The sequence below is a fragment of the Lissotriton helveticus genome, chromosome 5_1 (genome assembly GCF_964261635.1).
Source record: "Lissotriton helveticus chromosome 5_1, aLisHel1.1, whole genome shotgun sequence".
Classification (NCBI taxonomy): Eukaryota; Metazoa; Chordata; class Amphibia; order Caudata; family Salamandridae; genus Lissotriton; species Lissotriton helveticus.
This window is the reverse complement of record NC_136065.1, coordinates 298,917,262-298,942,762: the sequence shown is the minus strand read 5'-3', so window position 1 is coordinate 298,942,762 and position 25,501 is coordinate 298,917,262. Positions and strand designations below refer to the sequence as shown.

General features: G+C 47.2%; 1 protein-coding gene across 5 annotated transcripts in view; it reads left to right on the top strand.

The window, feature by feature from the left end:
• The window catches only part of KIF1B (kinesin family member 1B), a 1,137,443-nt gene that overhangs the window by 416,615 nt on the left and 695,327 nt on the right, over positions 1–25,501 (top strand). Inside the window, exon 21 of one of the 5 annotated variants that reach the window (XM_078642266.1) lies at positions 3,298–9,036. The exons of the other annotated variants lie outside the window; for them this stretch is intronic. Coding sequence (XP_078498392.1) covers positions 3,298–4,794 — 1,497 coding nt within the window. The 3' untranslated portion in view covers positions 4,795–9,036. Of the gene's footprint in view, positions 1–3,297; positions 9,037–25,501 lie in introns of those variants that run through there. 5 annotated transcript variants of the gene reach the window in all.

The following is a 25,501-nucleotide window of genomic DNA, read 5'->3' as shown; positions in this document are numbered from 1 at the left end:
GGTAATCTTTTTCTGATAGAGAATCTATCTAACCGCAGAGTCTTCACCAACCCGCCTTCCTCCCCATTTTGTGTGAGCTACTCATACAATTAATTAAGAAGGTTCCAATCTAAAGATCTTCATAATGGAACATTCATACCTCTATGGGCTCTGCGTCTGACAGAGCGGACAAAGATGGGAAAGAAACTGACGGTGTGTGTGATGGTGGCGTGGTTATAGTGGTCCAACATAATTTCCGAAGTGGTATGCACATGACCCGGAGACGCATGACGATACCTTTGGGCGCGTATGGGAGTTGCTATGAAAATATTCTGGATTATGTCTGGCAGATGGAGAAATTCAGTGAGCGAGGAATCTGCAGTTTGGAGGAGCTTCTACCAGAAAAAAGCCTTACCATAGGTAAGTAACTGGTTCTCTGAGGACTACTCTGCAAGCTCTTTAGAGCAGGATTGGTGCTGAGAATGGGTATCATAAAGTTTTATTTTATCCAAGAGAAGACATTTTATTTATAAAAACAGATTAATGCACTCCTCGTCTGCCACATCAGCAGCATATGTTTTTCCAACTTTGCTGAATGTGCAGTTATGCTGCATGATATATTTTTGGTTATTCAGATGACCTGGAGAGAGTCTGCCTTAATAATAGATGTCGGTAGCCTCTGTTCTGATGCCAAATTGTCAGCGCTTTCTGCATACAAAGCCATACAAAGTCAGAGTAGATGAACAGATAAGAACTGGGGGTTAAACATTTTCCTTGCTGGAGATCGGTTGGAACTCAGGCATTGCCGACTCAGTCATTCAATCCTCTAATGCGGATAACTTGATTTCTATTAAGTTAAGTAATAGTAACACCAGTTACTTATAGTGCTGCCAATGGCAGAGATGTCCTAGAAAAATGCTATATAAAGTGATCATGTATTGTTGGAGGCCTTTGATGCAATAGATATTGAAAGGGTTACAAATCAACCAAAGTGAAGAATGTGCTAAACATTTTAATCTCTGCAAGCAATGGCATCAACAACTCAAAGCAGCCTTGACTTTTATACAAGCCTTAATATAGAGTCCCTTCCTGCATGTCAAACCCTCTTAACCGCATGCGTGCGGGCGGAATTCCGCCCGTACGCTGAGATTTTCTAAAGCGCACTTTACGTGACGAGCTGGGCTCGTCATCAGCGTGCGAGGAGGCTACCTGATGACGAGCCCAGCTCGTCATCAGCGTAGAAGGGGTTAAGTCAAGTTTATCCCTAATAGTTACGGCGCCAAGCAAAGCCATTTCAAGGAGTTTTTAACCAGTATATATCTGGATGGATTTACAGACACACCATCATTTGGATTTATCATTGAGAGTAGTTTCTCCTTTGAAACCGATATTGGCAAGATACTTTATTTTCCCAAAACAAACTTGTGCACAGTTGTACAAACCATTTTCCCTTTCTACCTTTTTATAGTGGTAGTGCCCTCCTCATCATCTTCCCTAAATCTCACCTAGATCCATCAATGAAAGTTCCCCACCTGATTCTTCAGAGGACTGAAGAACTACAAACATGGTGCTCCCACCTTGACAGAACTATTCTTACTCCACCTAGAAGTCTCCATCTTAAAGAATTATACAAAGTGCTAACAACTAACAGGCCACCCAAGCTTGCAGATGACATCACTATCTGAGAAGGTCAGCACAACTCAGTCATGACATTGCCAGATTGGAATTACATGGGGCAAAACACCAAAAGATAATCCTTCTGACTAGGCTCTGTAATAGCATCCTACCAGAGATGAGATTTACTCTTTCTCCATTTCAGTAAAAAATTTGAAAATGCATCTCTTCAATTAAATTATTACTTTGCCCAGCTCCCCTTTCCCCAGTCTAAAATTGAAGACTACTTCTACCTGCTTCTTCCTAACACCATGAACCTAATCTTGTATACTATATTATAATCTGTGTACAACTTTTTGATGCTTCCCTGCAAGGTCTTATCTCTATGAAGTTGCAGTCGATGCAAATTTCCACCCAGCAAAACCTCGTGGTTGACTGTCACAGCTGTAAATCCATGGCCGAGATTTTCTCAACTATTATGTGGACATCTAAATAAGCATTCTGAGAACATTATATTTAAAAGAAGCAAAATTAACACTTCTTCTAGATTTACAATGACTTCTTGAGAGTAGATTTAAAGAATGGAACCTGCATAATCCACATGCTGAAAGAGATTAACAGATCATTTACATGTAGCAAGGAATCGCCAATGCTCAGTATTCATGTTACCACAGCTTCTGCTGTCTCGGATAAATATAGGGTACCTTGCTTGTTCCTTGGCTATTGTAATTCAGACATGAGTGAACAGTGTACAGTTACTGCTTGAGTGAATTTTTAAATGTTTGGAACATTAGAAATGTACAGTGGTTGGCTACTAATGCATAATATATTGTGCACACTGAAGTGTGTAACTTTTGTTTTGCCAAGGAGTTTTTAAAACCAGAGGAATCTACAGTGTTGACATGCAAACAGTATAAGTTAGGGGATCCATAGTTACAGTTAAGTAACTTGACATTAATTTGAAATACAAGCATACCAGTACCACACCTTTCAGTATATTGTAAACGCTTGCACCGAGAGATTCCAGTATAGCCCATGTTCTGTCTTAAAGTCCTTTCACACTGATAAACTTTGCATGGGTTAAAGTTAAGCCAGTCTGTCATAATCCTATGTGTGATTTGCACTGTTGGACTGATAACCCCTAAACATTTAACATCTTCTGTCTTCTTAGCATTTAACATCTTCAACTTCTCTGTTGGTACTACTTTGTCTAACATAAGCATGCAGAGAGGATGATTCGTGTACTAATTGCTTTATCCTTTTTCTGGCTACTCAACCATCCAGGATTTTGCTGCACTGCTGTCTTGTGGCTTCTCTGATGAAAGCACCAGGAGCCTTTATAACGCCTGCTCTCTTATGCATGTGTTCTGCAGCCTGTTGAGGATTCTACTTTCACCTTTAACCGAGCGGTCTTTTTTGCCTTCGTTTTATAAATGAATTATCTCGGAGAGCACCTAGTGCGACCTGAACAGGACAAACCCTTTTGGTGGCCCATATGGATATTGACTTGTTTGTTCTTGTGTTGGCCTTGTGAGCAGAGTGGAAACTGCAAGTCATTATTTTGCTTGTTTTTCGCTTTTGTAAACACTCCACGTTTGTTCTGTTAAGTTATTTTAGCTGTTTTTTTCATAATTTGATTTACAACTTTGCAATTTTAATTTTGATTATTTTGGGGACTTTTTGATTTTTTTTTCCTCTCCAAAGGATGCAGACTCCGATAGCGGGGATGACTCTGAGAAGCGATCATGTGAGGAGAGTTGGAGGCTTATCACGTCCTTGCGAGAGAAACTGCCACCGAGCAAAGTTCAGAGCATCGTCATGAAATGTGGGCTCCCCAGCAGTGGCAAGAAACGAGAGCCCACCAAAATGTACCAAATTCCTCAGCGCAGGCGTCTGAGTAAAGACTCAAAGTGGGTAACCATCTCTGATCTCAAGATTCAAGCTGTAAAGGAGATTTGCTACGAGGTTGCTCTGAACGACTTCCGTCATAGTCGACAAGAGATAGAGGCTTTGGCTATTGTTAAAATGAAGGAACTTTGTGCTATGTATGGGAAGAAGGATCCCAATGAGCGTGATTCATGGCGTGCTGTGTCTCGAGATGTCTGGGATACAGTGGGAGTCGGGGATGAGCGTATTGAGGATGTCTTGTCCCTTGGGAAGGGTGTAACCGATGTGGATGACTTGAAGGTTCATGTGGACAAACTAGAGGACATTCTTCTAGAGGTAAAGAACCAGAATAATATGAAAGATGAGGAAATCCGCACACTAAGGTACAAAATGCTCAAAATGGAAAAGGTTCTTCCATTGATTGGCTCTCATGAACAGAAAATCCGAGCTGCCACATCTGGACATAGAGTCCAGGACTTCAGTGTGGAGAATAGAGTGAGCTCTGGCAGCATTGGGCTACAGCTCCAGCAGGAGACGAGTGGAAGCACAGAGGCTGGAAAGGAGATCCAAGTCACCAAGCTCATGGAAGATGACCCTCTATTTAGACGTGGGCGTCTACAGTGGATGAGGCAGGAGCAGGTAAAGTTTAAGAACCTTCAGCAGCAAGAGATCACCAAGCAACTTCGTCGGCAGACCACAACACATCGCTTCATACCTCCAGAGAACCGCAAGCCTCGCTTCCCCTTCAAGAGCAACCCAAGTCACAGGAACTCTTGGAGTCCAGGAACACACATCATAATCACAGACAAAGATGTGATCGAAGTGAAAATCCCTAGGGAAGTAGAAGAAAACACAGAGGAGAATGAAAAACAAGGAGGAAAAAAAGGATCCTCTGACACCTATGAAGTATGGAGTCCATACAGCCAGATGAAGAATCAGCAGTGGAAACAACAGCAGCAGTATAGACACCAGGAGAACCCCTCTCCCCAGCGCTGGCGAAGCAATTCTTTAAACAATGGATCACAGAGAGGCCTCAGGCGTCAGCAGTCATCGGGTTCCTCTGAATCCTTACAGTCTTCTGATGGCTACCAGACCCCTGATTCACAGCCATACAATCAGCAACGGAACCAAAGCTATCAACACCGCCAATCTTGCGGTAGTTATAACCAGGAAGTAAATTCTGAGGGCACCACCACCTACTACTATAAGCAGACAGACCGGCCTAACCACTACAACCAGTTTGTGACACCTCCACGGATGAGACGCCAGTATTCTGCCCCTAACTTGAAATCTGGCAGAGAAACCACAGTTTGAACTCTTTGCCCCCCCCCCCCCGCCCTCCATCCCCTTCAAGCTTGAAGTTATGAAGAAACCCGTCCGTCATCTTCCAGCACTTAGAGTTCGCTGGTATGGTCCTGTCCACCTTGTCTTGCTTTAAGTTCGCCAATGAGAACATTTAGTACTGATTCCTGAGTTTTTGCACTCGGTCATGTTTTATCGTCCATCATATTTCTCAGGCACTTAAAGCTCATTGGGTGCAGACTATCCACATCTCTATTACGGCCCCATGGCCTGCCCTTTGGGCATGGCTTGGGTAGGAGAATGCAGCCATACCCCTCCTTCCAAGGAAAGGAGGTCTTGACTTTTGTTCAGCGGTTGGCAAGGTCACAATGCACCACTTCGGCACTTTTTACATGATGTTTTATCCCTTTGAACTGAGCAATATATTGTATGTATGAAGACAGCCGTAAATTCCTCACATAGAGATTTCCAGCTATCTTTGACGTATCTTTTGATAACATTACCTCTGGTGTATAGACGTATCCCAGTGGAGCAAAATTGTAATTCCTAGTGGGCATATTTTTCATGGAAACCCCTTGAACTTGCTGCAGTGGCTATTCCAAATGGATGACTAATGGCACAACCCCGTTATCTCCAGTTGCAAAGGGCCATGTCCTAAAATGGTCTACTTATTGTTCCAAGTATCAAGTGCAGCGAGTTTAGAGCGAGTTTAGAGGGCAAATGATATATCCGGTGGGGTGTCCTTCATCGTCCAACCTGTGTGTTGGTACAGCCTCTGCCTTTACAGCTACACCACTAAGTTAAATTATACAGACATTGATTCCCTTTTGTCACGGTTAGAGTCCAAGTCATACTGAGACTAGTAGAACTGTTCAATATACCTTGCTTGCTCCTCTTGGTTGTCCTCCTATTCTAAGGTCTTCATTAGTGAAGCAGATTGGCAAGAAGGAACCGGGATACTAATCTGTACTGCTTAAAATGTGAGAAAACACAGGGCCTTAATGGTATAGTTTATTGGTTGCTAGCTTTCACTGTACATCTTCTCTGTGTGGCCCGAAAATGCATAGAACTAATCACATTTTTAGGGAAATTAGGCAAGGAAAGTGAATCAACAAAAGAAGTGGTTTTGCTGTGGCACAGTTCTGCTCCTAAGTAACAGTGAGCCTTCTTACTGATGTGTTGTGATCGCCAGAGCCCTCTTTTCACACATACCATATTGGATCTCTTCCTCTTCTTAGTGTTCTTGTGCTTGTGATGTGTACAGGGATTCTAACACATTGTGCTTTTCATCCTGATACCACAATCTTTGTTGAGCTGTGATTGTGCAAACATCACAATTTGGGAACAAGTTGAGTAAACTGGCACATAGAATCCAATTGTTTGTCTCATGGTAATAATGAATCACTTTGCTCTTGCAGCCTTTGCAAGTGCTGCCTTATGCTCTCAAAAATCCACCTCACTGTTTCAGAAGTCTCTGCTTTGTGCTTCTAAAGGATTACCTCTGAGGCAACGTAGATTGGAAGGGGTTTAGTGGTATTGTAGACTTTTATTGCTAGTGCTGCATGGTAGAAACTTATGAAGCACTTTATAACTGCCTTGCTGGAGAAACTTGATAGAGCCCGTCTATTAAACTTTTATAGGACTATCTGTCAAGTGTAGCTTGAGGATTTCCTAAGCTTATGGTAGTAAAACCATACTTCTGGGTCAGAAAGAGCAGACCTTGCTTTATGCTGTAATGACATCTCCTTTCTGTTACCTCATTGTGGACATAGTCTCATGCAACTGAAAAACGGTTTAATTTCTGTAGCTTGGTCACATATTTTGTGGCACATAACTCTCTCCATGTTGAATGGGAGTGTGAAGTTAGTGTTGAACAGTACCCTGGTTTGACGTTGGCATCCAAACACTCCATTGTTGCTAGGCTTTCACCTTTAATTGTTAAATTATACTGTCTGGGGTGCTCTGATGTTATACCCGAGTCAGCACTTGATTTTAGAATTTCACCAGGATGTGCCTTTGAATATGCATTTTTTCTTCCTATGTGTTCTCAGCAATAGGTAGAATGGTGTGGAGTGCTGTCTGGTCTTTGATTTGCCACAGTCAGCCTTAGCAGTTGGAAATATCTTAGATTTTCCCACTCATCTCTTCTTCCACTCTAACAAGATCTCTTCTTTCGACTTATCTCTCCCTGTCCTAAATGGTACAAACACTATCACTCCGCCAGTGTAATCTTCCACACCCTGGCCTGCCTGATCCCTTTTAACCTGTTATTGATGGCTCTAACTTGCTTCTTAGTTTGTTTCCTGTTGCTCCCCTCTCTTCCATTAAGAACAGCGAACATTAGTTAGCACCGTCATCGCATGGTTCAGGGAAATCGGAGTCCTCATACCCAAATCAGAAAAAAAGGTCTCAGTTGATATCTATGAATGAAAAAAAGGTTACTTGCCAGTCAATAAAGTCCGTTTTTTTTTGCTTTTCTCAGGCAATAGCTTGCCCTAACCAAAATGGTATCCAACGTCAAGGAAAGCAAAAAAAAATAGACATGGTCGCTAACCTGTACTTAGATGAAAGCATGACGATCACAGGAAGGGTAGAAGATGTGGGCTATGACTTGAATAGATAAATACAAACATTAATTTGTGTGATATAAAGGATTCATTAATGTGCTGCAGAAATACAATTGACAGGAGTTATTCTCCAGCATTACTTGGGAATATTTCAGAGGGACTGGTAGCTGTTAATTGATTTTATCAACAATGACTGCAACAACACAATAGAGATTTGATGCTGGATACTGTATTACTCTTTCTTCTGCACCACTTTACAGGGTGTCACTAAAGGCAACCGAATGTTGATGTTTGTACTTGTCAAAGGAGGATGTGTAAATTACAAAAGAGTTATTCTGATCTTGGCCAATAGCCAAAGAATTAGGACGAGAAGTTAGTAGGCAAGAAAAGATGGAGATGTGTTTAATGCTTTAAAGTCAGTTATTAGAGGGATTGTATGGGCAAAACATACACTTTAGCTGAGAATATTAACAATGATGAATATATGAGAGAGATTAGGGAAAGATGGCTGAACCATTGAGATTTTGGTATATAGTGATGTGTACCAATTTGTGGGCACTTTGTAAGGGTACTTGACAAATTGAGTGGTAGGACCCTTTTCGCATAAAGCAATCATGTCTCACTTCTTCTGTGATATTGGGTTAATGATGGATGGTGTCTGATGAATGACTGGTGGACATGGCTCCACACAACAATTTGTATGAGTAGCCAACACTTTTTTTATTTTTGCTGCTCATCCATTTTTAGTTCCAGTTACTTGCCTTGTTATGGATGCCTTAGATACTTATTCCTGTGCCTTTACCAGGTGTCCCGTGCTTGGTTCTTTCTACAGAAGAACACCATGTTGCCTGATCTTAGTGTTGACATTAGGGCCTGTATTTAATGTGGCAGTACTTAATAACTCTGCTTGCAATGTTTAGGTGTTTGAAGGACATCAATTGGTACACTTGGCTCTGCTCCGGTTGCCCTTGTTCTCAAGGGCCATTAAGACCGCAGCACAGCATTCTGGGCTTTAGGAGGAGACCTGTTGACTTCCTGTAAAATCCACTTATTGTCCTTCCAGAATTTCAACTCAGGAGCAATAGTCAGCTGTTGCAGGGCTACAGTTGGGACGAGGTCAACCATATGATACCCTGAGGGGGAGAGGTGGGCAAAGAATGGGTGATGTCACTTTCACTACCCCTGACATTTTGGTGAATCATCCTCCATGAGGTACCTTCACTGATGAGGAGTCCTGAAGACTGTCTTCTCTGTACTTCAGTCACTCTAGCATTTTGCAGTCCATGAAAAGGCCTATGTTTACAAGCCATGTATTCAGCTGCCCAGCTCATGCTGCATTTACAAGGCGCCCGGTGCCCAGGGACCGAAAATGCTGTACAAATATTGCTAAGATCCTCTTATTTTTAAGGTATATTTTAAATATCGCCATTACTTTCAAACCACTACACAAAAAAATACTAGTGCTGCTATCTATCTGCCGCCAATACTCAGAAATTGACAAATTGAAGGACAGTGATTCAAATACAGGTCAACTTACTACTTCTGTTGTGGAGAAAGGCAGTATTAAGTGGGTTGTTCTCATGTTTATCTTTTCAAGTGATTTGTCTGTTTATTTTGTATTGAGTGCAACGCCATTGTTGTATCTTTTAATGAAGTGATTTCTAAATAAAGTGGCCTCCTGTTGTAAGTATTTGTGTTATTTGAGTCTGTCTTGTGAATATGTCCAGTTCTTTTACTTTAGCTGAAGCCTTGATGGATAGGGATCGCATCATCAGATACCCTGCCTTTTGCAAAACCCATTCAGATTCTGCTCTGCAAAATTCTCTAGAGGTTTTTTGCCATTCTTAAAGTCCAGGACTCTCTTCTTCCACACACTTTTTACTTGTTTTGCTGCCCTCGTGCTTCACTGTTGTGAGGAATTCTGGGGAGAGTTTATTTTTTAATTCCTTTCAATGGCGAAGGAATCGGTGCACTTTTCAATTGTACCTAGCATGTATGTGCATAAATGTGGTTACAAAAACACTCAGATATAGGGTCATAGGGAAATTTAGAGACCAGCCCGAGTTCATATCCCCAAATACTCAAATATGAAACACAACGAACCGGGGGTCTAAAAGCCTAATATAAATGAAAAGGCCAAACACTTCTCCCAATGGTAGAGTGTATCAGTATATACTATAAAAATGCTAAGTCCAAGGAACATCACACCCAGGGCCAAAGAAAACTATTAGTGATAATGTGGTTGGGATCAGTCATGTACTCAAAATCTGGATAACCATCAACTATTCCAAATGATCAGTTTTATCATTTGGTCAACCAGCTTAAGGGGATGGTGAACCGCTTGATCAAAGGACACCACGCCTATGTGCGCAAAGCTGGCACCCAAACAAAAAATCACTCAAGGATAATCCGAAAGGCAGTTAGTTTCAACTGTCCATTGGAGCAATAGAAAGAAACAAACAAGCAGTGCAAAAGAGAAGTGGGTTAAAATAAGATGATGTGTCCCAATAAAGGGAATATTTATTAGAAATGAGGACACACCCCTTAATTAAAAACAGAACAGTGCAAAATGCAGCTTAAACAAATAACTGGCATCAAGGGGCCAACATGTTTCAGCCAAACAGGCTCAACTTCCCTAGGTTTTCTTCAGGGCCTCTGTTCTTATAATTGCTACTGCGTATATTAATGTGAAAAATTTGAAAATAAACAAATCAAATAAAAATAAATAATTGCTGTGATACAATGAAATAGTACACAGGCTGTTCCTCCACATCAAGGGATGCAAGTTGCATCTAGCTTGATAGGGGACTGGACCTCACCTCACCTGGACCATGCTCAGGATCTTGAGGCCCCGCTCTAATCCGTCGGTACCTCGAGACTTCTCTGAGTCTAGGGGAGGTCATAAATGTGGTTAACCACCACCCCCTACTTAGATTGTGCGCAAATTTGACCAAAGTATTCACTGTACCAACAATTCACCCTTCTCCCATTTGTCTAACTCACCTCCAGTTTGTGTATTACACAGATTTCAATGCAAGATGCTGTACCGTTTCAACAACCCACTGTTTCCAAAATAATTTGTCCACATCAGTTGCTTTTTTACACTTTAAGCATATACATATTCATTGTCTTGCACTTTTGTAATAGTTCACAGATGTTAAGGGCTTTGCATATCAATACTAGCTAGTATCTATGATTGAAATGTATTTCCAGTGGTCTTTAAAAATATATTTAAAGGATGATCTTTGCAAGTCAGAGGAATGTGCCACCTTACAAATTGCTGAATAACAGTGATGTGAATCCACTCTAAAGCATTGCAGCCAAATGAGTAGTTAAGAACGGCCATCACAATCACACCATAAACCTATTGTGTAACACTGATATCACAGCTGCAAATATAAACATTCCCTTCACAACCTAGTATAGATCATCAGCCTGGTCAGAAACTGACCAACCTCAATATAAAATTAATGCCACAGGATTTTCTTAGATTCATATGTTCGTGTAATATTCCCCTTTGATAGACTGGTAATCCAGAGTATATATGCAGCCATATTAGGTATACTGTAGCATATACCTCCTAATTTGGGCTGATTTGCCCCCAGCCTGAGTGAATGAGTGGATCTTCCATAAGGTCACTAATTCTCTCAGGATACTGTTTATGATTCAGCTATTATGTACTTTCTGCTATTTCTTTTTATATATTAAGCTTTTGTAACCCCCCGACCCCCGCCCCCAGTCATTAAATCCTCAACAACTTTGTCATCTCTTCAGTTGACTTTAATGTGCTATTCATCTGCCAGTACCCGCTTGTGTAAATCTTGCTGCCACACTGGAAACTTCCCGTGCTCGGGGAGCCTTCCAGTGAATGGCTTTCCTTCGCCTTGCCAGAACGAGCCCTAGTGCCACCATCCAGGTGGGCATTTTCAAATGCCCTACTCTGTGAGAGCATACCTAGGAAGCAGAGTTTAGCGTCCACATCAGAGTTACCCCCTCTGTGTGCGTTAAAACGCTGATTACTTCCGCCCAGAAGCCCACCAATAAACTACAAGACTATATCATGTGCAAGAAGTCCGCCAAAGGCACTCTGCATCTGCTGCATACCATTAAAGCTGTAGCGTATATTTTAGAAATCTTTGTAGGAGGTCATATATGTTTGGTGCAGAAAAATAAACTGGATACGTTTAAATCGAGCACTGGGGGACACCTGCTAGACCTGCTCACATGCCCTCCACCATGCTACAGCGATCAACTCATCCGGACAATTTGCACTCCATCTGTCCTTGGCATGTGTTGTCTTGCCCCCTTTATCCATAAGTAGGGACTCATGTAGGTGCGTAATAAATCTTTTACAACCTACCAGAGCAACCAGCTGCCTCACAACTTCATGTTCTCGCAGCTTCTCTCAAAGCAAGGTTCAGCAATCTAGGCTGTTTGAGCCAGCGTAGAGAATCATCTACGATCCACCCCAAATCACTCTTGGGCTTGCTCGAAACATAGGCACCACTTATTGAGATGGAGATCTCCTGCATTCATACAGGCTCCTTATCTCTATCTTGCGAAAGACACATCCCTCAACTGGGCCGTGAATTGCCCCCAGGCAAACAAGGGTATGTCTTCTGTGTAAGGGAACCACTCTAGGCCATACTCTGGCTGTTTGTTGCCACAAATAAGGGAGAAGGGAATAATTCTCTCCACCATACACCACTTTAGTAATGTGTACAGAATGTGCATGCCCGCTAGCAGAGACTTTTCTCAATTTGGGTCATCATCAAACCATTGCACCACATGCTGCAGTTCCAAGGTCTCATCATTAGGCTTTCCTGTTTTCAATTTCTATTTTTAGTACATTCTGATGGTGTTTTTTCAGTGTTTTCAATACCTTAAAAAACAATGGTTATCAGGGGTTACACATTTTGGCGCCATTAAAAACAGAGTATTTTTCCAGTATTTATGGGAAGTTTTGCCTTTGTTATTGCTTGCTTTCTGCACTGATAGTGCAGGGTATATAGACAGTGTTCGTACAGTGTATATGCGATCCAAATACATTTTTACAAATCAACGTATACAATACTTCTTCAGTGAGTCATTGGTCATGCATGCTCGTTTTTTCCTTCCCATATAAACTTTTATCTGTGAAAAGGCCATCTCAACATTGTCCCTTGAGACGTGTTACACCAAAACAGCCTGTACACAATTTGCTAACTTTGGCCACCGATATACCTTGCTTTGCCAATACTGTTGCACCTGAAGATTGCGATTCTCTGGGACCGATCCTGAAACATGCATTGAACTTGGTATATATGCCTTCAGAATTATTGAAGTGGTAAAAAATGAAGCTGTATTTTTCAAAGTTCTGATCAAATTCCCCCTTAACAGAAGGGATCTAGTACTTGTGTAACATACCACAGTGAGGCTTCAAATGCCATGGTTGGTGAAGGGACATTGCTATGCATCCATGCAAGCCATTTCTCATGCATTGTAAAATACAATTTCCTGATTTGAACCTCAACATTTCTTCACATAAAAAGTGGCAAGCATTCTAACATGAGCATGTTGCAGTGCCAAAGACACAAAGTGTCGCCCAGCCTACTTTCAAGGAGATGTTTCAAATCTACACCAATTACGCTGAACACTTGGTAGACAAGGGTATTTTCAGACTAGTTATTTTTATTATGTCCACTACAGCAGACCTGTTTTCCTGTAAAAAATCTAAGAATGCAGTAGAGTGAACTTTTTTTCACATCACTAGCAATATGCGACTGAAGTTCCTCACATTTCTTGCCTTTGTCATTATTACTAAGCAACAAATCTGGTAACGGTCGCCACGTGGATAATATAGCATTCACTGCTTCGAGGACTGAGAACCACCGGCTAAATGACACAGTTGGGATGACTCTTTCTTTGACGCCACACAAAGCACAAAATGAGGTATATTTGTGTTTTAGTTCCCGCGCATAATGGAACAGTGCACCAGAATGGACTACAAAGTCAATAGCATTCTTCATTAACTCTGAATTTTGGTATGCTTTCAGCATACCATTTAGCAAGTGGCAAAGATCTCTTACAGGGTAGTACTTCAGCTCTGGTATCAATTTTTACAGGTCATCACACAACTTTTTCACTGAAAATTTAAACAATATCACCGCAATATTTTTTTACCTTGATAAGAACTTTTTGCAGCAGCATTCCAAGTGGCACTGCATTCCATTTTTTCCAAAGGTCTGGTGTCATTTTTTTCAATACAGTCCCAGATGCTTGATGACGGCACTCTTCTCACATATACCTGTCACTAAACCTTGCAGTGAATTTTTAACCCGTTTGCTGCTGGTGCCGGCCAATGCAAGCCCTACCTTTGTAGTGCTGCACATGTCCGTTGTCCGACGCGGCCACGCCAGCGCACGGAAACGCCCGTACCGCAGCGGATTTTACGCCGCGGTTAACGGGTTAAAGCCTGGGGTGTTTGGCAATTCACCTTCTATCAATACTGACTCACTAGAAAACGTGGCTGATGTATCAAAGGGTTTCACCTCTTCTCTGTGGGTAAAAGTGTTGGTACATATTGGGAAATATTCTTATGAAACCAGCAATTTAACTTATCAGTGAAAGAATCAAACCTAGCCAAAATATCAAATATGATTTGGATATGTCCTGATTCTCTCCAGTTTATAAATTTATTTATTAAGACCTAAAACATGCTTCTCAACCCTGCATCTTTAGACAAAAACCTCTAAACTGAAAAAAGGAAGAGTAACAGTATTTTAGTCACATTCCCTAAACAACAAAACTCAAGCAGAATAATATTATTCCAGTCTTTCTTGCTGCTACCTTGTATAACAAAATTACATTGTATTGGCCCCTTCATGAAGAAATAAAAATGACCCATTCACACTCCTTTTCCTTTCTTTGGATGGCATTTAGTTTGTAGTGTGGTTGTGCAGGTGTTTTTTCAGGGTTTATATGTGTACACTGGTGAGAGTTATTTCCCTTTCGATGGGGACACAAATGTTATCTTCCTTTGGGCAAGGAAGCCCAACACAATATCTTTTTTACATTGGTGTTTTCTATTTCTAGACCCTGATGACCAGGGGTCAGGGGAAAACGATGAAATAGTCAGTTTTGACCCTAACTTAACTGGTGTAACTGCTTTCCTGTAACTCGTCTGTAGTGCTCCATTTGGATTCTCCAGACGTTTTGCCTCTGCCACCCTTGTCCTCCTCTTTTGCGTCTTAATCAGTATGTGTTGCTGCAGAAACTGCCAAGAATTCATCAGCAGCATGCCTCTCGCACACCATCCCATCCACTTGCCTAAACGCAGTAGTTGACACAGAGCCTTATTATGACTTCAATTGGAGGATTATACATCCTCAGAAAGGGCCCCAGTGTAATAGACTTTGCTCTGGATATACACCCTCCTGGGCATTAACCTTATTCCAGTTGAATGGTATCTTATTTACTTCCCAGCAATCCATCTCAGCAGCCCTTTTAAGAACTAGAATCCCTCACACAGCATTAGTAGGTAGATGTGGCTCCCAAAGTCACCGAATATGATAACTGTAATAAAACTATGGATGAAAGCAGTACACAATTTTTCACCAAATCAGTTCATAGTAGGAAAATCCCAGTCCTATAGGGACGCTTGATTGATCGTGCTACATATTGTTTAATTGTACTTTTGACTAAACCTTTGTCTCTACCAAAGCTGTTAACAACAATTGCATTGTTCAATGTTTATTATCTGAGTGTGCAGGGGCATTAGGTCTGTATAAAATTTCGGTACTAACTTTTGTTGGCACTTTTTGGGGGGTTATAGGGCTTACCCCTCGCCCCTTTTGCACCTCGAAGAATTGGAAATTCTATAATTTGACCTGCGTTACCTTTAGCTGTGCGCCACCGACTAAAAAGCCTTGCTCTGTTTTACACTGCCACTGAGATTTGTCAGTGCCATTTTGTAGTATGTGCACACTTTGTAAGTCCAGTTCAAAGTGCAAGAGGATGTTTGCTTTATACAGTGAACCCAGTATGATTGTGCTACCTCTCAATAGACCATAAAACTGAAAACACTTAGCCACGCTCACTTTCTGATAGACTTCTTACCGCGGATACATCACCTTTTGAATATTCCCCAGGAGTCATCCTGGATCTGAAAGAATTTGAACTGTACCTTTGCGTGTGCAAATGTGGTACAGTGCTTCTCTGCAGTGACGCCGTTCCACTCCTAAAATAACAAGGGGGGGGAGGCATTCCTGCATGGTGGCATGTGTTCCTTTCTTTCCTTGCCACCAGATGTGACTCTGGAGCTACCATTCGTCTCTTTGTGACAGTTTTTCCATAAAATTATTTTCAGTGTGTAAGGGTAATTTCACCTCCCAGGATGATCAAATTCAAATCCTACCAATGGTGCCTGCAGTGACTGCACTTCAATTAACCCGAAAGCCATTTGAGACGGAGAAACTGTCGCCAAGCACCCAAAGACCAAGGTGAAAGGTCAGTCCAAGTCCCCTTCCCGGTTCAGAAGTTGCAGTAATCATTCCGGAGGTTAGTCATTGTCGCACTCAAAGTGTTTGGTAAGTCGGAGAAAAACCACAAAATACCAAGCAATACTCTGCCCAATCCAGCCACTCACAATCTCCTGAGAATGCGCAAGGGCATCACCATGCCTCTGGCTCTCACTCCCAAAGCCGATCGACATTGGAGCCTATCCTGCAGCTTGTCCTGGCACAACTTGAGTTTTCATGGCCATATGCAATACTGAAGCAGATCGAAGAGTTCTGCGAGTCCATGTTTGGACTCTTCGGATCCTTGACCACTACCTCTGGTGCGCCTTTAAGCTCTAAGAAGCCGAGATGCCCTCCATCTGGCGTACCAACGATGGGTCCCCCTCGTTGACAGTTGGATCCTCCAAGTCCAACACTGCACCTCCTCTGGCTCCTGCTCCCACGCTGCCTCCAGTGCCACGTGCCATGAAGGCCCCCGGAACCTCAACCTCCATGCCAACGCCATAGATCATGGACTACAAGGTACCCATTGTTCTCTTTGACTCCAATTTGGCAGTGCTATGAACGTGATGAGGCTGTGCTTGGCTTCCTTCGAAGCACCAACTCCCCTACTGGACGTGGCACCCTCACAAAAGCAAGGATGCATACATTGCATTCCTTATTTGGCAAGGCTTATGCCCCGGGTGTCTTTGTTTTGAACTCAGCACCCTTCCCTGAAAGCTTGGTGGTACAGGTGTCTACAAGTTGGACAAACCCTAATAACTTACCATCTAGTTCCCTCCCCCCACAGTAGAGTCAAACAAGACCTTTGGGAAGTGGGTATTTTTTTTCTCTAGCTTGTCCCTCACGTCTGTGAAGGTCAGTTGCCTCCTAGGCTGCTATTCCCATGCTCCTTGGGATTCAGTAGCTCAAGTCCTCCCAGGGGTTCGGGGGGCGTGGCTTGGACGCCGATCGGGATGGCGGCGTGAGCTCGTAGCTCCGCGCAGGATCCCGCTAATTCTCCTGTTTTCGGAACCCTGGGCGGCCCGGAGACGACTCTCCTGCCCTCTGAAGTGTGAGGGGACAGCTGGGTGCACTTGATGAACTGCTGGGGGACTGCCGCCCCCGAGGAGACCGTGCTGAAGCAGCGGCTGAGGTGTTGCCGAGGGTGCGAAGAAAATGGTGGCGGGGAGGTCGGAAGGCCCCGAACTTCAGCCCTGAGCCGAGTTGTCGCCGACTGGCGAGGGATCCTGGCGAGGGATCCTGCAAGCCGCTGACTGGGGCGCTAGGGTCGGCGGGACTGTGATCTGAGGCCGTGGTGCGCTGCCTTGGCTCGTCCGGAGCTTGGGGACCCTAGCTGGATACCGTCTTGGGACTTCTCCTCTTCCCCTCAGGCTCCCGTGGGGGCGGCCGAGTGGAGTGGGCGTCGCAGGCCGTGGCTCTTGCGCCTGTGAGTGTCGGTGGAGACATTGCATTGCCGGCGACCGGTGCTGCCCACGGGCGCTGACGGTAACCGAGCTCCTGGACTTGTGACGCAGCACCCTGGAATGGCGGCGACGAGTGGGTCGATGGCCGCGGGATGCACTGAGGGGGACTCGGCAACCTCCACCCAGCTGGGCGAGAGTCCCTCCTCGGAGCTCGATCGAGACCAACGGCTGAACCAGCGACTAGATGCCATACTTGATGCGATCGCCTCGACTAAGGACGTGTTGCACCAAGACATCGCCCAAGTGGCCGTGGGCCTGGGGCTGCTGCGCGCAGATCACGCGAAGCTAGCGGACAAAGTTAAGGACCATGACCAACTATTGCTGGACCTGAAACCGTCGGTGGTGGCCGCGGAACATAAGATCACTGATATGTTGGCCCGGTTGGACGCGTTGGAACGGAGGGCGGAGGATGCAGAAGGCCGCAATAGGCGGAACAACGTGCGGGTCGTCGGCCTTCCGGAACGGATTGAGGGGGAGGATGCAGTGGCCTATATGGAGAACTGGTTCCGCACTGTGGTGGCGCCGGAGGGGCTCACTCCTTTCTTTACGCTAGAGAGGGCCCACCGGGTACCTGCTCGCCCACCGGGGCTTGGTCGCCCCCCCCCGCCCGATGGTGGTGAGACTCCTCCACTACAAAGACCGGGATCTTCTCATTCAGCGGGCCAGGATGTCGGGCCCCTATGACGTGGAGAATAGTAGGGTTACGATCTTCCCGGACTACACCCAAATGGTCCAGAAAAACCGGGCGTCGTTCCTGGCAGTGAAAAAGGAGCTCAGGGAGGAAAGCATTCAGTACTCCTTGCTCTACCCAGCTAAGTTGCGGATCATGTTGGATGGGTCTACGCACCTTTTTCAGACTCCGGACGAGGTTTGGCAATGGCTGGAGTTGTACAGGGCGGGTACGGACAGATCGCATAAAAGCAGGCGAGATGAGCCCAAGCAGCCCCGGGTGAGACAATCGCAACGCATCCGATCCCGCAACAGGCGCCAACGGGAGAGGCGGGAGGCCCAAATGGCGGCGGAAAAGAGGGATGCACTCGCAGCGACGGCGGCCATTACAGGGTCGCAACAGAACAGTGAACGTGCGGACACTGACTCGGGAGGAGAAGGCGGCAGGTCGGGAGAGGAACTTTCAGAAGCGGACAGTTCGAAGGGGCCGGAGGTGACCCCACAGACCTCGGATGGTATCTTTTGCGGCTGACATTGGGTTGGATTGAGCTAGATCGGGACTTCATGGTGGGGTGGTATCCTGTTGATAGGGGGCCGGGACGCCGGGAGGGGGGGGGATCTGTGCTTCCAGAGGGATGGAGGCGCGGGGCGTGGGCTCCGCTCGCTGAGGTCGGCGGTGACTCACCCCCCTTGGGCCCTTAAGGCCGCCTGTGGTGGAGACCACAGGGTTATGAGTGTGAGAAGTTGTTTCAAGGTTTGGATGGGGGCGGACATTGGGTTCGTGTGCTCTGTCCTGGGGAGCGGGGTTTGGGAAGTTTTTCTGTTTTGGGTGTGTTTGGGGGGGGGCAACTGCACTGGGGGGGTTATGAACATTCGTTATTTGATTTGGACTGTACGAAGTTGGAATGGGGACATTACCTAATCTGAAATGCCTAACGTGGAATGTCCGGGGGCTGCGAACTATGGTGAAGCGTCATAAGGTCCATGCATATCTTGTACGCAGGGGGGTTCAGATTGCTATGCTTCAGGAGACTCATCTCACTAAGAAGGAATGTACTGCCTTGCAGAAAAGATGGCGGGGCCAGGTGTTTGGCACCACCTACTCAGCGTATGCCAGGGGGGTGCTGATCTGGGTGAGGGCGGGGATACCCTTTCAATTGCTGAATCAAGTAGTGGATCCGGATGGCCGGTTTGTGGCGGTGGAGGGGAGGTTATATGGCCGGGATGTGGTTTTCTGCTGTGTGTATGCGCCAAACACTGATCAAGCTCGATATCTTGATAGCCTCTCAGGGGCGTTAGCCTCCTTCCTGGCGGGCCCGATAGTGCTAGGGGGGGACTTTAATTCGATTACTGATGTGGCTCTGGATAGGTCCCATCCCCCTCTGGTGGACTCCCCGGTGCGCAGGCTGACCGCGCACAGGAAGGACTGGCAGGATAGGTGGGGGCTGCTGGATGTCTGGAGGGAGCGGCACAGGGAGACCAGGGATTACTCCTTTTACTCTGCGCTTCATGACCTGCATGTCAGGATTGACTCGGTGCTCTGTGGTGGATCCCTAGCTCCGTTGGTCTCCCATGCGGAGTACTTAGCTAGGACTATCTCAGATCATAATCCCCTATTGGTGCACATTCAGTGGCAGAGGGAGCGCTCAGTTATACCAACGTGGCGGCTTCGGCCGGAGACACTTGAGGATCCTGTCTTCCAAGACGTGGTTCGGCAAGGCATTGATAGCTATTTCGGAATGAATGCGGGCACGGCCACGAGTAGGTCCATTGAATGGGATGCAATGAAAGTGGTGGCGAGGGGAGTGTGTCTGGGCAGGTTCTCGAATGCTCGCACGGCTGTGTTGAATGACCTCGTGACAGCGGAAGATAGGTTGAGGGACCTGGAGCGCCGCAGGCCGGCTAGACCGGACTTACAAGCCCAGCTATTAGAAGCGAAGGAGGTGGTTGCCACTGAGACGGAACGTTTGCGATGCTATGACTATAAGCAGTATATCGTCAGGGCGCATGCGGAAAGGGACAAGGTGGGTACCCTCTTGGCCAGACTGGCCAACCCGGAACTTAGGGGCTCCCCGATCCTCGGCATTCGCACTGCGCAGGGGGAGATGGTGTACAACCAGGCAGCGATATTGGAGTGCTTTAGGGGGTACTATGAGGAACTGTACCAGAGTCAGCTGGAGGTGGGGGTCCAGGACATTGTGGAATACTTGGGGGAGAGGCAGCTTCCGGTCCTTGCTGAGGAGGACTCGAAGGAACTGGGCGGCCCGGTAACGCTCACGGAAATACGGGCGGCCATAAAGCATATGGCCCGCAACAAAACGCCCGGGGTGGACGGATTACCGATTGAATTTTATCAGCTGTATGCGGATATTTTGACACCCAGATTGCTGACGGTGTATGCTGAAGCATTCGAGGCTGGGGCGCTGCCCGGATCCATGCGGGAGGCCTTGATTGTGCCGCTCCTGAAGCCAGGCCGGGACGCAGCGGACGTGCGGTCTTACCGCCCGCTGTCCATGCTGACGGTGGATTATAAGATTCTGAGCCGGATACTGGCCACCAGGCTGGCCCCGTATATGACGGGCCTGGTACATAGGGACCAGGCCGGGTTCATACCCACGAGGAGCACGGCGCTGAATGTTCGCCGACTGGTGGGGATAATGGACGCCATCTTGGACGGGGAGGGTGCCCCTGCGGTCCTATCTGTAGACATCGAGAAGGCCTTTGATAGTTTGGAATGGCCGTTCCTGGACGGAGTTTTGGAGAGGTTTGGTATGGGCGAGGGGTTCCGCAGGTGGACAAGGGTCTTGTATGCATCGGCGACGGCGAGAGTACGTTTGGGCGGCCTGGTGTCTGCGGCGTACCCGGTGGGCAGGGGCACGCGGCAGGGGTGCTCTCTGTCTCCCCTGTTGTTTGCTCTGGCAATGGAACCTTTAGCGGTCCATGCGAGGTCGGGTGTCGTGTACTTGGGGATAGCCAGGGGCGAGCAGTGGCATTATATATCGCTTTATGCGGATGACTTGCTCCTGTACCTGGCTGACACCTCCCGGGCGTTGGCCGGTGCTATGGAGCTGCTGTCGGAGTTCGGCCGGCTGTCGGGCCTTAAGGTCAATTGGGCGAAGACTTGTGTGTTCCCGCTGCGAGCGGGTTCACCTGCTCCTGACGGAGACTTGGACGTGGTGTGGGAACCATCTTGTTTCACCTATCTGGGTGTTCGCATTTACCACGCTACCGCAGACCTATTGGAGGGCAACATTGGTCGTTGTGTCCGGGCACTGCGGGGCAGCTTGTCTTTCTGGTCGACCCTCCCGCTGACGGTTCTAGGCAGGATTGCCCTTCTGAAGATGGTGGCACTCCCCCGCTTTCTCTATTATTTCCGGACGCTGCCCATATGGATTCCCCAAGGGGTCTTCAGAGACCTGAGGTCGATGATTATTGGCTTTCTGTGGGGGCATGGCCGCCGTAGAGTGGCCCTGACCACGCTCCTCCGCCCGAAGATGGAAGGGGGTATGGCTGTGCCTGACTTTGAGCTGTATTACCTAGCGGCACAGCTGCAGGTTCTAACACAGAACGTGGCTAGGGTGTTCAGGGGTCCGGAGGAGGACCGGGATCGGGGGATGCAACGCCATGTGTTGTCCTATATTATCATGCAGCAGAGGCTTGAGTTGCGGGCCCTCACCGTGGAGGAAAGGACGCTCCGTTTGTGTTGGCAGAGGAGCCTTCGGAGAGCGAGGGCTTCGCGGCCTTATGCACCGGAGATTCCGATCGGCATGCTGACGGCCTTGCCGCACGGGGGTGATTGGTCCCCGTTGCTGGCTTGGGAAGAGATGGGATTGCAGGTGGTGGGCGACCTGTACATAGATGGGGCGTTGGCACCGTTTGAGGTGCTCCGGGACCAGTTTGGGCTGCCTGACGGGGGGTTCCTCCTACACGCGGCAGTGGTGGCTGCCGTACAGAAGCACTGGAAAGGGGGGCTCGTAGAACCAACGACGACTATGGTGTGCCAATATGTGGTGATGGCAGCTGGTACGGTTAAGGCTGTGACGTGCCTCCATAATAGGATGCTGCATGAGGGTCTGGAGCCGCTCCTGGGGCTCAAGTCTAAATGGGAGGAGAGTGTGGGCCGCCCCATACCGGATACGGCGTGGGGACACATCCTGCGGCGTACGTGGAAGGGCACGAGAAATGCGCGCTTTCAACAAGTGCATTTCTATGTGCTTCATAGGGCCTATTTAACCCCGGAGAAATTACAGCGGTACTTCCGGGTGCCGGATGCCCGATGCCCACGGTGTTCGTCTTTGGGTGCGGACATGGATCATTTGTTTTGGGGGTGCCCGCAATTGGGGACCTACTGGGCAGAGGTAGGGGAACTCCTGAATGAAGTGTCTGCCAGGGAGGTGGACTTTGATATGGCGGCGTGCCTGTTGCTCTGGTTCCCGCACACCAAACGCACCAAGGTGACGAGCAAATTTATTGACCTGGGTCTGATACTGGCGCAGAGGGAGATATCGTGGCACTGGAAGTCCAGGGGGGGGCCCTCGCTGCGTAGGTGGAGGAATGAATTGCTGCGGTGGTCTGCTTGCGAGAGTGTGCTCCGGATGAAACAGGCTGTTAAGTTGGGGAATGAGAGGGTTCTGGACGCGGCGCGTGCATGGGAGCAGGTGGTGCAGGCCTTGCGTGACTCTATGGTGGATGACGGGGATGGAGAGAACTGAACCGGTGGACTCCACGGGGCGCACACAGAAGAGCTAATTTCCGCGCTGTGGTAGGTCCATCCAACTCGACAGGGCGAGGGGTACTCCTAGCAGTTGCCAGGGGGGGGGGCCTTGGGGGGGACTGGTTTATGGGACTTGGGGTGGGACGGAAGCCATTAGGGGGTGGCTAGCCTGGGTGCCTAGGCTCTATTAGGGAGGTTGCGTGCTGTGGCAGTGGGGGAGGGCTGGGGGAGCGGCCAGGCGAGTTGGGGCGGGGGCACTTAGGGGGAGCCCCGAAGCGCGGGATGTTACTGCATTAGTTTTGGGATGGCTGACGGAGATTTTGTTGTGGGGGGGGGGGGTAAAAAGCAGATACGTACGATGGCTTTTCGACCATGGTCCCTGTGGGACTTGCACTGTGATTTTCTCCTATTGCTTGGATCAACATGCCGCCCGGCCTCCGGGATGCGGGCTGAATGGCTGTGTACAGTTTGGATTTATTATTGGACAGTGGGGTGTCGCGGGGGCACGGGTTGATTGTTTGTATCCTGTGGTTTCTAACTCTGCAATAAAAATATGTTTAAAAAAAAAAAAAAGTCCTCCCAGGGGTTCCAGAAGATCTCCAATCTATCCTCTCTCAGGTCATCAAAGGTGGTGATGCTGCCAGGTTCATAATTTGTTGTGGCTTCAACACCACACATTCTATTGGGCGCGCCATTGGAACCAGCATCTCCATTTGCCACCACGCCGGACTGTGGTCGACTGGTTTTTCAGGAGATGTCCAGTGGTCACTTATGGACATGTCCTTTGACGGGACTTGTCTGTCTGGGGACAAGGCAGATTCCACTGTTCAAGGAGAGCAGGGCCTCAGCACATTCCTTGGGCTTTTCTACTCCACTTCACCCACCCTATCAGCTTTAACATTTCTTTTGCTACTTCTGCTGAGGGATTTCTTAATGCCAGCCAATTCTGCCACATCAAGGTGCACAGCAGTTTCTCAGCTACTGCGTCACCCAGCCCAGCCTCCCACCCCCTCCGGTCAGGGTCAGCTAGACACTCAGTCCAATCCCTCTGGCAGCCTCGCCTACCAAACCCCTTTAGCATGCCTTTGGGGAAGCACAGCAGCCTGGTTGGAGGCATTATACGATGATACTTGCTGGGTTGGTAGGCCATCACATTGGACAGGTGGGTCAGCAGTAGCCGGAAAGAAGTATACCTTGCCCTTCATTGCCACTCTGCCTCACCTTCCACTGTCGCCAGAGTGACTAACGGAGGACTATTGGTCCATCTTACAGCAGGAAGTGCAAGCCGTTTTGGCCAAAGGGTCTATTGAGAGGGTGCCTGTGCCAGAAGTAGTTTGAGGCTTTTGTTCCTGCTACTTTGTGGTGCAAAGCAAAACTAATGTCTTTATCTTATTTTGGACCTGTTTCCTCTAAACGACTTCCTCTGGAAGGATACATTCAAGATACTCACATTGGCCCAGGTATTAGCTGCCTTTTACCCTGGAAACTAGATGGAGGCATTGGACCTACAGAGCACTCGTTTCCATATCCCCTTTCTTTAGGCCCATCGGTGCTACCTGCAGTTCGTGGTGGGACAGGAGCATTTTCAGGTCACTGTTCTCCATTCTTTTCTCACTAGTGCTCCTCGAGTGTTCACAAAGCTAATGGTGGTAGTATCAGCACACCTTCGGCGGTCAGGGGTCCAAGTTTTTCCCTACTTTGATGACTGGCTGTGGAAGAGGGACTCGCTTCAGGCAATCATCAACCATCTCCAGACAGTGGCAAACCTCATTTGTGGTTTGCTATTAGTGTGCTTAAGTCACACCCGATTTCTCCTCAGATCCTCCCTTTCATCTGTGCTATTCTGGACGCAGCTTGGATACATACCTCCCCTGGAAAGGAGTCCTAGACATTCTAGCAATGATCCTGATGTTTCTGCCTCTGTCCTGGATTACAGGGAGGAAGACTTTGAGGCTACTGGAACTGATAGCCTTTTGCATCCAGCTGGTCAGGCATACGAGGTGGCATATGCGGGCTCTGCAGTGGAATCTGAAGTCTTAGTGGGACGAACATCAAGGGGACATTTCCGACGACTTTCATGTCTTGGAAGTGACTGGGCAAGACCAGCAGCGATAGTTACTGGAGCGTGATTGAGTAAGCAGCAGACTCTTTTTCCTACCCCACCCAGAGTTCACATGGGTCATTGATGCATCCCTTGTGGGTTGCAGCAGCCATCTGGCAGAGGTGGAGATCAAAGGCCTCCTGGAGGACTTGCGCCATGTCAACCTCATGGAGCAGAGAGCCATCCACTTGGCATTGAAAGCCTTTCTTCCATCCATTAAAGGGAGCCTGGAACAGGTGCTTACGAACAACACTACAGCCATGTGATATTGCTACAAGCATCGCTGTGTGGGGTCCTGGACCCTGTGCCTCTGAACATGGCTCGACCATCAAGGGATCTTCCTGGTGGTGAACCCTAGCAGGTTCTATGAAAGCCAAGGACGACAAGCTCTGCCATTGAAGCCTAGTGGATAACAAGTGGTATTTACACCTGGAGGGGGCACAAGTTCTCATCTGTGAATGGGGAGAACCTGGGCTAGATTTATTCCCCACTACCAAAAACCCACAGAATTGCCCGTTGGAGTTTCCAAGGTGCCTCTCACCTGGGGACGCATCCTGTGTGCCTACCCGCCATTACTACTCATGCCCTTCATTCTAAAGAAGATCTGGAAAGAAAGGGCCTAAGTCATCGTAATGGCCCCAGACTGTGCATGTTGAGTATGTACAGTATCCAGAACATGTGGGCTTGAGCATCTTTCCTCTAAT